Below are 15048 nucleotides of genomic sequence, written 5' to 3' on the forward strand. Positions count from 1 at the left end.
CTAGCACGGCTGCTACTCTAAAACCTGTCAGAATGAAGAACATCACTGAAATGTATCAAAACAAATATATAGCAACAAAGGCAAAAAATTAAAATACGTAATTAGGATACACACTTCAGCAGAAAGATCAACATTTATGTACGCAACAAATGGAGTAAAGTGTGTACTTTGGTGTTTGCAGGATGGGGAATTACTTATAGCCATAAGGATTTTTAATAAGCTTTCAATTATAAAAGGAAGGGGGAATTGCATGTTACTGGAAATCCAAAATGGTACTGAATGTTATAGAAAGGTAGACCTGTTTTTGATATATGGATTCTTTGGGAAAGAAGACAGCAAAAATATGAAACTAGTGTACCCTAAAGCAAGGATGGGCAAACTTTTTGGCCTGAGGGCCACATCTGGAAATAGAAATTGTAGAGTGGGCCATGAATGTTCACAAAATTGGGGTTGGGGTATGGGAGGGGGTGCGGCCAGAAATTAGGAAGTCAGGGTGCAGGAGGCTCTGGGCTGGGGCAGGGGTCAGGAGTGTGGGAAGGGGTGCAGGCTCTGGTTGGGGTTGCGGGCTCTGGGGAGGGGCTGGGGATGAGAGGTTTGGGGTGCAGGAGGGTGCTCTGAGTTGGATTGAGGAGTTTGGAGGACAGGAGGGGGTATCAGGGTTGGGGCATAGGGAGAGGTTCCAGGGTGCAGGCTCTGAGTGGCGCTTAACTCAAGTGACTCCCAGAAGCAGCAACATGTCCCTTCTCCGGCTCCTATGCGGAGGCTTGGCCAGATAGCTGTGCACACTGCCCCTTCCGCAGGCACCACCCCTGCAGCTCCCATTGGAGCGTGTAGGAGCCGGAGTGGGGTCATTCTGTGGCTTCTGGGAGGCGCATGGCATGGCCCCCGACCCTGCGCCCCAGCTGGAGCGTCAGAGCGGGACAAGCCCCAGACCCTGCTCCCCAGTGGGACCTCGTGGCCGTAATTTGCCCACCCCTGTCCTAAAGGCTCAGAATGGCAAAGTAAGAGAAACCCACATGTATGTATTTCAATTTCATAACTTTTGAGTGTATAACTCATGATTTTTGAGTACTTGTGGTGGTCAATCTATCTCATGGTTTTTTATATATATATATATATATATATATAGTAGGTTGTATAACTATGCCTTTTAGAAGGATTTCATCGAGTTTTTAAAGTCAGGCTTGACAAAGCCCTGGCTGGGATGATTTAGTGGGGGATTGGCCCTGCTTTGAGCAGGGGGTTGGACTAGATGACCTCCGGAGATCCCTTCCAACCCTGATATTCTAAGATAGTACAGGGCCAGATTTTTAAAGCTATTTAGGCAACTGATTTTCAAAAGCATCAACTAGGTACCTTCCCCCTTTAAAAACCTGGCCTGTGGTGAACAGGTGAGACGCAGGTTCTACACGGACATGATGACATGTGGAAAAGCACTAGACCGCTGGAGAAAGAGGCACAAGGACAGCTGCTGAAGGCAATCCCCACGTGCGGATCAAAGGAAGCGGGAGAAGTTTTGACACCAAATCAGGAAATCGTTCTGCCCCGAGGTCACATGATCCCCAGGAACAAACATGTAGGAGAAAGAACAAAAATTGAGGACTTAAGATCTCACGCGGCAACCAGCGGGTGGCTCGACTAGAGCCAGGGCGAGGGCTGCTGGCTGAAGCTCCCGGCAGCCCGTAGGACAGTCGAGGATTACGTGCGATTCTGCAGCGCTGGGCCGGGCCGGGCCGGGCCGGGGAGGGGAGGGGAACGGCAAACCCGGACAGGCCCTTGTCACTTCTGGGGAGGGGGGGTGTAAAATATTTCACGGACTCACCCGCCCCCTCAGGACCTTCGCGCCTCTCCCGTGCGCAGCCGGGGACAGACTCCCCGCCCGAGGGAGGGCAGCGGCTTCAGCCGAGCTCACTGAGCATGCTCGGTCGGAACGCGCATGCGCCGTACCAAGAGCGCAGCCGCGCAGTTTGTTACGTTCCAGGGCTGCGCGGCGCTGGTCAAGCGTGTCCCCGCGGCCAGTGGCGCAGCCCTGCTCGGCCGCCGCGCGCCATGGGCGAGCGCCGGGGCCGCGCGCCGCTGCAGGAGACCGCAGGGCCGGAGCGGGTAAGCGCTGCCGGGGCGCCTGGCCCTGTCGCGCGCCAAGCTGGCTCGCGCTGCCCTCGGGCCAGGGAGCGCGCTGCGGCCGGCCCCTAGACAGCCTGGTTCGGGGGGGCTCAGGCTCAGGCTCAGGCAGGACCCCGGAGCGGCGGGGCCAGGCCTGCGGCGGGTGGGCAGCGCGGTGCGGCAGGTGCTCGGCGAGCCGGGATCTCCGCCCAGCGCCGGTTCGTTATTCACCCGGCCGCTGGGGCTGACGACGGGTCAGCGTCCGTCTCAAGTGCGGCTCTTCGGAGGTTGGCGAAGGGGGAGTGAGTCGGGGCTACCGGCCCCCCTGGCTTCGGGTGTGTTCTTCTGAAGCCCCGGTTCCTGGAGCCGTGAGCTTCGCTGGACTCGCGTGGCGCCCTTCCCGCTCAGCCTCGAGCTGTGATGGTGAAGAGAAGCTGGAAAATGTGCCCCAGAAGGCAGCTCTGAAAAACGCAGGCCCTAGGGCTGTACAAAATCTCACTGGCTTAAAAACACTCTCACGGCTTTTGGGGGTGAACGGGGGGACTTGTGGTGTCTGAGTGCTTGGGGTTGGCAGCGCTGGGGTCACAGTATCCAGTGGGCGCTCCTGCGCTCAGGGCCTGTCAACACTGAAAACGCCACAGCAGGGCAGCGGTAGCGCTTCAGTGAAGACGATACCTGCTGACGGGAGAAGTACTCCGCCTCCCTGAGAGGTGGGAGCCAGGAGAAGCCCTCCTCTTGACATAGCACTGTCTACACCAGGGATTAGGTCGGCATAGCTGCATCGCCCAGGGGTGTAGATTTTCCACCATAGTTATACCAGCATATTGTTGCTAACGTAGACCAAGCCTCAGTTATGACTTTTTGCTTTTTTACAGCCACATCTTCCTGGACTTATTTGTGTGTGTGTGTGTTAACGTAGTTCTCTTCTCTGTTGTGTGAATGACTCCCAGGGACAACAGGTGTGGGGACACAGTGCTGTCCTCTATTGTTTCAGTATCATTGCGAAGCATTCTCTCCTTGGACCTAGTGACTTAGGGTGTTACTGCTAACAATAACTGGTAAAGTTATTCAAACAAAAGTGTGTTTTGTTTTTTAAGTTGACTGCATCTGTGTGATGATGAAATACATTTTTTGCGTAGAATAAAGCCTCAAAAAATGGACACTAGGGCTGCCAAACATCCTTTGATTTGGTCTCCTTAGTTTGGCAAAGTTCATAATAAAACATTTTGCTTTTAAAATATGGGATATCTTTGTTGATCTGAGGCTGAGCGTGCACTCCTTGATTTCAATGGGAGTTCCGGCTACACCAGGAACATATAGGTCCTTGGGGAGCTTTTGAACTCTATCATATAGTAGTTGCTAAATTCTAGGGAAATGCCAAATACATTTTAAGTGTTTACGTGTATTTTTTCTTTTCTAAATTTAAATAAGGAAATTTGGTTAAGCCCTCTCCTTAAAGTGATGTTAAGGGGTTTGACTTAAAAAGACAGGTAAATATTATCTTCTCTTGGGCGTGTTGTGATAATTAATTTGCTTGTAACGCGCTCTGTAAATGCTGAAATTTACTAGAATCTGAACAAAATCCTCCACAAGTTGGAGGCCAAGTATGTTTGGTGATTTGTCTGTTACCCCACTGTTTAGATATTGATAGCTATGCAGGGATTCCAGCACAATTTGTTGGTTATTTGTATTCGAGTAGTGCCTAGAGGCCTCAACCAAGATCAGGATCCCATTGTGCTAGGTACTGTACAAACACTTAAGGTATATCTACGTGGCACACTGAATCCAGGCTCTGATCAGGTTTGAGCCCAAGCCCCTCCTTCTGTCCACAACAACTCAGTCTAACTTGGGGTTCTAGGATCCTGCTGTGGGAGTCAGAGCCCAAGTCCTGCTATAGCTCAGATCCAAGCCTTGTCATTTTGCAGCGTGGACACAAGTCAAATTGCAAATCCAATTCAAAAGGTCTGCGTAGTGCAGTATGGATGAGTTAGCATGGCTTTGATGCTTTTATTAAATCCAAAGGCCAATACAATCGCTCTAAAATGGCTAAAATGCCTAAATAATAAGCAGTTTACTACACCTAAACAGTAACAAAACATTCATAAGCATTTGATCAAGATACTTACAAACAGGCTAAACCCAGGGGTTATTAGTAAGGCTCAGATTTTGTCACGGATATTTTTAGTAAAAATCACGGACAGGTCACAGGCAATAAATAAAAATTCACAGAAGCCCATGACCTGTCTGTGATTTTTACTAAAAATATCCTTGACAAAATGAGGCGGGTCCAACACTCACAGTGGCTGTGCTGCTGTGGGGTCCAATCCTCACCCTGGCGGCTGGGCTGCTGCGGGGTCCCCTTGCTGCTGCTGAGGTGGGGGTGGGAGGATCCCGCCAACAGCTGTGGCTGGGCAGTTGCAGGGATCTCAGCCATCTGCGGTGAGTGGGAGCTCTGGGGGACCCACAGGGAGCTCTGGGGTCCCCCTGCTGCCCAGCAGATAGGAGCTGCTGCGGGCCGGGGCAGAAAATGACAGAGGGGTCTCTGGAAGTCACAGATTCTGTGACTTCTGTGACATAATCGTAGCCTTAGTTATTAGACCCATATTGGTTGGCTCCACTGAGGTCATGCAGGTATTAGCATTAAACCCTCTAAGAGTTTTCTTTCTTATGCCCTTTAACAAACAAGTGATGTCATTGCCAATTACTGACTTCAGCTGCAAGCCTATTTGAGACAGTTCACCCTTATTTCTAGTCTTAACCCAGTTAAGTTTTACAATCGACTTTCTTCCCAAGACTTTTCCTCTCCTCCTTGCTGCTCAATAGTTTTTTCATTGCACTTGAGTTCACATAGATTTTAACACGGGTGTACAGGTTGGGATAGGCTATATTGGCTCATTTGAAAACAGATTTTTTTTGTCTTATTTAAAACCATCTCCAGTCACCCCATGGGTCAGAGGCCTTCTTTTTAGAAACTTCCCCTTATCTCATTAGTAAAGCTAAGATTATGTCATGGATTCCGTGACTTCCAGAGACTTCTGAAACATTTTCTGCTTCAGCCCCAGCGTGGTGGGGCTGTAATTATCAGCTGATGGGAGGCCCCCCCTGCAGATCCCAACTGCAGCAGGGCTCAGGCTCTCATCCCACCATCAGCCCCATTTTGTCAGTTATTTTTAGTAAAAGTCAGAGACATGGGCTTCTGTGAATTTTTGTTTGTTTCCTGTGACCTATACCAGACTTTTACTAAAAATAATTGTGACAGGATGTTAATCTTACTCATTAGTTATTCTTTCAACCAGACATCCTCCCTACTTTATTACTTCTGGCCTTGTAACTTATTATTTTCAAGGCCTTTGTTATACAGACAAAACTGCACAGGATCGTTTCAGAGGACAAGACAAGATGTCACGTTTATTATAATACAATTTGATTTATGAACAATAATATCTAATACCTATGTACACACATACACACTGCAGCTGCTAGATAGTTACCAGTCCTGAATGTAGCCTGGGTTCGTGGCTTGTGGCAGCTAACTGGAAGGAAGGACTGGGTCTCTGTTGGGCATGCACCGTTGCCCTTCCATGTTGGCAGCAGAACGTTACCCTCCAAAGTCTTCCATCTTACCCATCCTTTTTGTAGGCTTCAGTTTGAATCCAGAGGCTGTAGGTCTTGCTGTGTCACGCTGCCTCTGGGTTTGGTGTGATTGATCACCTGTCAATTGCAGACATGACTTTCCGCCTGGGACCTGGCTTTGATGTTTCTTCAGTTGTACTTTTGTTCTTTTCTTTTTAGGGTGTTTACACTTTATTTCATCAGGACAGTCTGGGGCTGGAGGTTGATTCCATCATCCATACATACCTCATTCACACATCTAAACTAAACTAATCAGATTACAGCACGGTTTTGCAAAAATGAAGTGAGCATTTTAAAATGGAGTTTGGGACAAGTTAAAATGGAGTTTGGGTTACAACATGGATAAGTGTAAGGAATGGCAAACAGTGAACAGAAGTTACAATGTTGAAACAGTGTAAGTTTCAGTGATTTAAGCAGCAATTGGATTGACAGTGAAACTCAATTAGCCAGTTATCGGGTAACCGGCTTTATGAATGAATGTTGTTTCATTCATAAAACTTTGCTTATGAAGTTATATTAATAAAGTGAACAATTAAAAACAATTTCATTGATCAGTTCTAAACCTTCCTTGTACTTGCTAGTCAGGGCCTTTCTTTACAACACACATGTCCTTAATCAAACTCTAATTCTTTAATTGCATATTTATCCTACACAGGATTAGAAGCTAGGTCCTCTGAATCCCAGTCATTACCTTAATCACAGGACCATCCTGACACCAAGCAAGCAGCTGAGCTCCCTGCTTCTTTCAGTAGAAGGCTATTGGTAATTGGAAAATCATCCTCATTTTAGCAGATAAGGCCCTTGTATGCCCAGGTCATGGTCTTACAGGTGCTGAGGGAAATCAGAAAAAGGACAAGTACTTATTGTCCCGATGCTAGTCTTCATGCTACTGATGATAAAATGTTATTGTTCCCACTGTTTTGGAATGTCCTTCCCATCTTCTCTTCCCACTCTAGAGTTTGCTTTAAGATCTCCTCCATCATTTTCCAGGTTACGTCCCTCTTATGTATGCCCCCTGTACCAAAGCTAGGAGGGTGGGGAGTTGTGGGGTGAATGGGTGGAAGATGGTGAGGGGCAGGTTAGTAATTGCATGTTCACTCCTGCAGGCTGTCCTTGCACTGGAGGATGTTATCCTGAGGTGAGTCCCCAGAAGACATAGAAGGATATTGTTAAAAAAGACAATGGGCAAACTGAGAAAATAAGCTGCACCTCTGTTTGCCAGGATGGTGTCTTTTAGCTGGAGGAGGAGAATAGAAACACTAGCTATATGTTTCAGAGGGCCTAATCACATCAGCCACACTATCAGAGGCTCGTTCACCTGCGCATCTACCAATGTGATATATGCCATCATGTGCCAGCAATGCCCCTCTGCCATGTACATTGGCCAAACTGGACAGTCTCTACGTAAAAGAATGAATGGACACAAATCAGACGTCAAGAATTATAACATTCAAAAACCAGTTGGAGAACACTTCAATCTCTCTGGTCACTCGATCACAGATCTTAGAGTGGCTATACTTCAACAAAAAAGCTTCAAAAACAGACTCCAACGAGAGACTGCTGAATTGGAATTAATTTGCAAACTGGATACAATTAACTTAGGCTTGAATAGAGACTGGGAATGGATGAGTCATTACACAAAGTAAAACTATTTCCCCATGGTATTTCTCCCTCCCACCCCACCCCCCACTGTTCCTCTGATATTCTTGTTAACTGCTGGAATTAGCCTACCTTGCTTGTCACCATGAAAGGTTTTCCTCCTTTCCCCCCCCTGCTGCTGGTGATGGCTTATCTTAAGTGATCACTTTCCTTACAGTGTGTATGATAAACCCATTGTTTCTTGTTCTCTGTGTGTGTGTATATAAATCTCTCCTCTGTTTTTTCCACCAAATGCATCCGATGAAGTGAGCTGTAGCTCACGAAAGCTTATGCTCTAATAAATTTGTTAGTCTCTAAGGTGCCACTAGCTATATGGACAGCCCTGAGTGAGCTGCTTTGCCTTACAATGTGCATGCTAAAATAGAGCTCACTGTGACTGAAATTCTTTTTTATAAACACCTGTAGATCAGCAGAGTGCACTGCATAATAAACTTTTTCAATTATTGGTTTGGACACAAAGCATTACCAGTGCTTTAAAATGCCTTGCAATCTTTAGACAGACATGGTGGATGTTGTAATATCTTGTACCCTGCAATCTCTGTGCTTTGTGGAATGCCTCTGTAGGCTGATTTTTGGCAATGTACCTCCATAAAATTTAATGTACCTAATGTGACCCTATACCCCATATTCTTCTTAGAGATATTCTTATGATATGAATATGGCATAACTAAGATATGTTTTATGCAAGATGGGTCATGGGAGGTATCACTGAAAAGGTTATGATTTACTGAATGTAATTATTCAATTTGTAAGCCTGTATCATTTCTGTATCTGAAGTTAGAAATATTAACTATGTAATAATTACAACTGTTTGCACCTGGAGAACACCCACCAGACTGTATGCAATCAGCCTGAATGGGCCATTAGGAAGGACAATAGGACTTTGAAGATACTGATATTCCTCCTTCCAGAGAGGTTTCCTGGGATGCTGCGTTGACACTGCAGGGTCATGTCACCTGGTACAGGATACCATCTTGAAATGCTGGTACTTTTCCACAGGGAGGGGGTGGTGTGGTCAAACTAGAAAACAAGGTTCCTACCATATGCAAATCCTGTTTAATACTGGGGAATGAGTTAATCAGGGCTCTTCTCCACTGCTTCCCTGCCCAAGAAGGAAGACTGCTGAAAACACCTGAAGGATCAAAGGAACTAAGCTGGGGGAGGCAGGGACTGAGCCCAGGTGAGAAAGGTCAACCTGTAAAAGGAATTTCTGGAGATTTAAGCTTCAAGCAGTGCAGTTTACCTTCAAGAAACTCTGCAACCTGCTTGAAACAACATTTAGGGTGAGAAATTATTTGTAGCCAATATTCCTTAGGGTGTGTTTATGCTGGCAGAGTTACAGTGCCGGCAGTTAACAGCACCACTCAGAGAGGGCTGAAGGAAAACCGCTGTTGTGTGTTCACATTGTCAGCTGCCTGTGCAATAGTGTGTTTACACTTGCACTTGCAGCGGTATTCAGAGCGGTGCATTCTGGGCAGATGTCCCACAGAGCATCTCTTTCTTTTCTGCCGCTAAGAGTTGTGGGAAGGCGGAGGGTGTCGCGGGGCATCCTGGGTCCTGTCCCAATACCTCATGATGCATTGCTTCGCATCCCAGCAACCCCTGTGCTTCCATCGCATTTGGTGCCATCTCTCAATGGCTTGTGTACTGCGCGCTCTGCCTCTTCGGTCTGCAGGAATGGATCACACATTGTTTACCAGTGTGCTGCTCGCTCTGACTAATACATCAGGCATGGCAGTGGAGTTATTCCTTAAACTACAAAGATGAGGAGTGCGATATTGATCTTGCCACATGTAGTAGCTACAACACAAGATTGCTTGTGGCATTCGCGGAGGTGCGGACCACAGTGGAATGCCGCTTTGGGGCTTGGGAAACAAACACTGACTAGAGGGATCACATCGTGATGCACGTCTGGGATGACCAGCAGTGGCTGCAGAACTTTCGGATGAGGAAAGCCACATTCACGGACTGTGTGATGAGCTCACCCTGCCCTGCGGCGCATGGACACAAGAATGAGAGCTGCCCTGTAGTTGAAGTGTGTAGCGATTGCACTGTGGAAGCTGGCTACTCCAGACTGCTACCGATCGGTCGCTAACCAGTTCAGAGTGGGAAAGTCGACCGTTGGACTCGTGTTGACGGACATGTGCAGGGCCATTAATCGCATCCTGTTCCGAAAGACTGTGACTCTGGGCAAAGTGTGTGATGTGGCTGGCTTTGCACAAATGGACTTCCCTAACTGTGGAGGGGTGGTAGATGTTCCAATTCTGGCACCAGACCACCTAGCTATCGAGTACATTAATCACAAGGGGTATTTCTCTATGGTTTTCCAGGCGCTTGTGGATCACCGTGGGCTTTTCATGGACATTAACGCAGGCTGATCCGGAAAGGTGCATGACGAGGTCTTTCAGGAACACTGGCCTGTTCGGGAAGCTGCAAGCAGGGACTTTCTTCCCAGACCAGAAGATCACCGTAGGGGAAGTAGAAATGTCCATTGTGATCCTGGGAGACCTTGCCTACCCCTTAATGCCATGGCTCATGAAGCCATACACGGGGCACCTTGACAGCAGCATGGAGCGGTTCAACAACGGGCTGAGCAAGTGCAAAATGACTATGGAGTGTGCATTTGGCCATTTAAAGGCCCTCTGGCGCTGCCTTTACGGGAGGCTGGACCTATCTGATGACAATATTCCTCCACTTATAGCTGTGTACTGTACACTCCATAATATTTTTGATGGAAGGGTGAAACCTTCACTCAGGGCTGGACTGCTGAGTCTCAGCGCCTGGAGGCTGAATTTGAACATCCAGAGACCAGGGCTATGAGAGGGGCGCAGTGTGGATCCATAAGGATCAGGGATGCCTTGAAGCAGCAATTTGAAGCTGAAAGCCACTAATATTTGTTGCTGTGCTCAGGAGTGCAGTGCTTATAATGCTAGGAGGTGATTGTGATTGGTGCAGACAATGCGCTATGAAGGTTTAAGAAAATTTCCTCTTGCTTTGCAGGGCACTGTTTGCTTTCAATTAATGGAATAAAGATTGCTTTCAAACCAACAATTCTTTTATTAAAAAAAACAAAAACTGGAGAAGAGAGACAAACAAAAAAACACATCAGCACTGAGGAGGATGGGGGAAGGGAAGGTCCCAGGAGGAAGTGGGGTCCCGGGACAGTTAAAGATTTGGGTATGTCCAGGTAGCATATGCAACCTTGTCCTTTGGAGTACAGTGCAGTGGGTCCTGAATTTCAATAGAGCTAAACTACAGAGGGAGAGGTGTTGAGTGCAGTGGATACTGAGAGTCTGCAGTGCTGTGATGGGGGAGGAGTGGAATGCTGCGGGTACAGACTGGAGCCAGAAGGTTGATAAGTCTGTGTTGGTGGTGTCTAGAGGGGAGGGAGGGAGGGGTATGGGAAAGAGTTTTGCGGTTGCAGGGGATGGCAGGCGCGGAGCTGCTCAATTTGCAGTGCTAGTAGCACTTGGAGTGTTTCCGCTTGGTGCTCCATAAGTTTAAGAACCGTTCCCTGGCTTCATTCTGGCGTGCCGCGTTCTCCTTTCGGTCCCTCCTCTTACTGTCCCGCCACTCCTTCAATTCCTGTTTTTCGGCTGCAGAGTGCATCATGACCTCACACAGAAAGTCCTCCTTAGTTCTTCGTGGCTGCTTTCTAATTCTGTGCAGCCGTTCAGCCTGTGATAACAAAGATGGAGACTAGGCTCCCAAGGTCATATCTGTGAAGCAAAAATGCAACACTTTACAGAAGCAGTATTGTTTGCAACACACAGATCACTGATTCAGTGATTTAAAACACAGCCACTATTCACATACCTGTCACTAACTGGTTGACCCCAGGCAAGCTCACATGAGCCACAAGACCCCTAAAATGCTGAGTAGCTGCAGGGGCAGAGGAAATCAGTGTTCCTGGACCCTACTGGGCACATAGGTCTTGGGGCCCCACATTTTCCACAGGCTGTGTTCACTATGGAAGATATCTCACTGCTGAGGGTGAGCAGAGAATCAAGGGAGGGTCTTCTCCAAGACTGCGGCTTCCACCCTGGCCCTTATGCAGCTTGCCTGTGTGCTTCTCCCCCCCCCCCAACTCCCAAGTGATGGCAATGTGGCGTGGGAAAGTTATGCTTAATGGGGTTAAGAACCACCGGATTGCCCAGGATCTCTGTGAGCGTTTCCTGGAGATCTCTGAGGCAGATTCCCATGAAGTGAGGGAGTCAATCAACAGCCTGTTCCGCCATTCAGACTAGGCACATGGTGGTACGTGCATCACAGACACAAGCCTGCTTTCTGCAACCCTTCTGCCCCCAATAACTCGCTTCAGTGATTCCCAAAATCAAAGCCACTTCCAGGGGTCTCCTCTCATGTTTACGCTTTGCCAGGCTCCAACAGCTGTGACTGGCTTGCCTCCTCCATGGTAGAGAAGAGCTCCTGGCTGCATGCATCTCTGGTCTCCGAGTCATCCTCTGCCTCTGGGTCCCCCGCCCTCTCCACATCCTCATCCAAGATTTCATCCTCCTGGCTCGGTCCACTCCTGACTGTCATGGGAGCCACTGAAGTTCCACAGTGGACTTCGCAGTGGAGGTAGTGTTGCCACCGAGTATCATGTCCAGCTCTTTGTAGAACCAGCAGCTCATGGGCGCAGCACCGGAGCGGCGGTTTGCCTCCCATGCCTTGTGGTAGGTGTTCTGCAGCTCCTTCACTTTGACCCTGCACTGTAGTGTGTCCCAGTCATGGCCCCTTTCTGTCATGCATCGTGAAATCTGTCCATAGGTGGTATAATTCCTATGGTTTTAGCACAGCTGGGACTGGACAACCTCCTCTCCCCAAATGAGGTCCAGCAGCTCAGCATAGCCCCAAGCCGGGGATTGCCTGGTGTGTGGAGCAGGCCAGGCCATCTGGAAAGATGTGCTGAGACCATTGCACGCGTCACCAAGCAAGCAGGAAGGGGACTTTCAAAATTCCCAAAGAATTTACGGGGTGAGAATGATTAATGATGGTTGTGGGATTTTATACTTAAGGGAAATAAAACTTTTATAGCTTTAAGTCTCTGTTGTGGGTGCCGTTTTTAGTGGGGCAGGCAGTGTTTTAAAGGTTGAGCAGGCTGAGAGGGGCTCCCAGCTCCATTCAACATAGAAGTGGACAGCCACTACCAGAAAATGTTGTTTAAATCCTCTTGTACAGTTTTATTCTATTACACTATGTAATACTTCCTGATAGAGTTCTACATCACAGCAGTTTCAGGGTGGCTGTCCATATGGGGTTCTTGTATAATATCCAAATTCTCTGGGTCAGGTGGCATTGTTTGCAAAAATGCTGTCCAGTGGCTCATGGTATGGACAAGGTGGTAGGAGCATTATCAGTGGTCCTGTTCTTGTCCCTTGTCTTCAGGTACTTTTGCCAGAGCTCCTTTGCTTTGATATGGCACTGGAACCAAGTCTGGGAGTGTCCCTTGCAGTCATTTGCTATGACAATGGCTTGAGGATGTTTGCATTCTGGTGACTCTTATGCAGATATAACTGGATGTGCAACTCTCCAAAGAGGGCAGTCAAGTCCAGGAGCTCTGCAGGGGTCCACATAGAAGCACCAAGGTGCATGACTGCTATAATGGGAATACGAGCCTGGGAGCGTGAACTCGCTACTTCCTGGTATTAAACGGGGCACACCTGGCTGCCTATCAGCATTTAAATAGGAGGATGGCATCCAGTGAAGATGAAATCCTAGCAGTCGAAGGCACACAGATAGACAGGTTGATGCAGGTATGAAGCAGTGCAGTCTGGTAGCAGTGGGAGGACTGCCAGACTTGCAGTAGATAGGAATGCATCCACACAAACTTTACAGTAAGGTTCCCCTCCCCCCTCCACTTTAGAGTTTTTCCTATTCCAAACAGGGTTAATTACTGCAACCTGAGACGCCGAATAATGTACTTAAAAACAGTATGTGTGGACACAAGGACTGTAATGGGAGCTAATCAGATGTAACATCCCTGTGAGGACAAACCCTGAGTAGCTGTGCTAGACACAAACTGGTAGTGGGGTTATGTGACCTTGCATGTGCATTCAGTTCAATGTTGTTTGCTCCATGAATCTTGGCAATGCAAGTTGGGTTTCTCCATCATACTGCACAGAGACTTTTTTGCAGTGTAGAATCAGACATTTTCTGACATTGCTGCACCTAGTACAAGGCAAACTTCTAGGGATGTTACTTATTAATTTACAACACTCAAAATTGTTCCAGGCAGAAAGACAAAGCAATAAGCTATGGTAACAAATAGTAAGGATGGCGGATGGAAGAGGAAGGGTTATAGTAGAAGATCCTCCGGTTACTTGGTTCAGGCATGTGCCTATCTCAGTGGTTTAATTCAAAGACATTTTTTATCTTTCCTCAGATGAATTATTTTAAAAAGAAAGTAAGTGGTGGAATAATAACAGGGAAATAATCCTCTGAAATGACACTGCTTTTTCTTTAGGGTTTCCCTTCAGATGCTATTGAAAATGACTTTAAACCAAATGAAGAACCTCTTCTCAGAAAAAATCCTCGTAGATTTGTCATCTTCCCACTCCAATACCCGGACATATGGAACATGTATAAAAAGGCACAAGCTTCCTTCTGGACAGCAGAAGAGGTGAGTGTGATATTCTGCTCGGGACATTCAGAACCGTAAGCCACAGTGTGATCTCTCTGCTTCAGCAAGTCTCAGCCTTGTTGGAGATGAGATTTTCAAGTGCCTGCCACTCCAGTCTGTCCTTGACGCTCTGCTGGTCGACACCTTGTCCATGCAATTAACAGTGAACCCCAGAGATGTCTCACTGTGATGCTCACAGAAATTGTTTGCTGCCTCCAAAGAGAGAGTGTACATGCCAGCCTGTTAGCTTAGCTGAAGACTCTCACTTCACTTCAAAGTATACCACTGATATTATTTTGTAATAAAACAAGAATGAGTTTATTAATAAAGAACAGAGATTTAAGTGATTCAAGTGGGGTTCCCAGGGGTCTGCTCTGGGTCCAATATTGTTGAACATGTTTATTAATGACTTGGATATAGGTAGAGAGAGCATACTGATCAAGTTTGCAGATGAGACAAAGTTTGGGAGGGGGTTGTCAATACTTTGGAGGATAGAGCTAAAATTCAGAAGTATCTTGATAAATTGGAGAACTGGGCTATAAACAACAAAATGAAATTCAACAAAGGCAAATGTAAGGTGCTGCACTTGGGGAAGAAAAAACAAATGCATAAATACAGAATGGGGGAAAACTGGCTTGGCAGCAGCACTGCTGAGAAAGATCTGGAAGTTGTGGTGGATCACAGCCTCAACATGAGTCAGAAATGAGATGCTGTTGCAAAAAAAGCAAATGCAATTTTAGGTTGCATTAACAGAGGCAAGGCATGCAAGTCAGGAGAAGTGATAGTTCCGCTTTACTCAGTGCTGGTTAGGCCTCAGCTGGAGTACCGTGTCCAGTTTTGGTCATGAATGTATAGAAAGGATGTAGAGAAACTGGAAAGGATCCAGAGGCCAGCAACAATGATGGTCAATGGGATGTTGAAAGGAATGCAAGCCATACGAGCAAAGGCTGAAGGGACATGGGTATGTTTAGTTTGGAAAAGAGGAGATTAAGGGAGGGATATGAGAATGGTCTTCAGATACTTGAAAGACT

At 47.3% G+C, this 15048-nt stretch overlaps 1 protein-coding gene across 4 annotated transcripts in view; it reads left to right on the forward strand.

Moving 5' to 3' along the window:
* The first annotated feature begins 1816 nt into the window (after positions 1-1816).
* Positions 1817-15048, forward strand: part of RRM2B (ribonucleotide reductase regulatory TP53 inducible subunit M2B) — a 38411-nt gene continuing 25179 nt past the window's right edge. For 2 of the 4 annotated variants that reach the window (XM_043507490.1, XM_043507491.1), the window contains exons 1-2: positions 1903-2103; positions 13862-14017. In XM_043507490.1, coding sequence (XP_043363425.1) covers positions 1918-2103; positions 13862-14017 — 342 coding nt within the window. In that variant the 5' untranslated portion in view covers positions 1903-1917. Of the gene's footprint in view, positions 2104-13861; positions 14018-15048 lie in introns of all 4 variants that reach the window. The other 2 variants (XM_038390377.2, XM_043507489.1) reach the window with 2 other exon arrangements.

Source organism: Dermochelys coriacea, chromosome 2 (genome assembly GCF_009764565.3).
Source record: "Dermochelys coriacea isolate rDerCor1 chromosome 2, rDerCor1.pri.v4, whole genome shotgun sequence".
In the NCBI taxonomy this organism is placed as follows: domain Eukaryota; kingdom Metazoa; phylum Chordata; order Testudines; family Dermochelyidae; genus Dermochelys; species Dermochelys coriacea.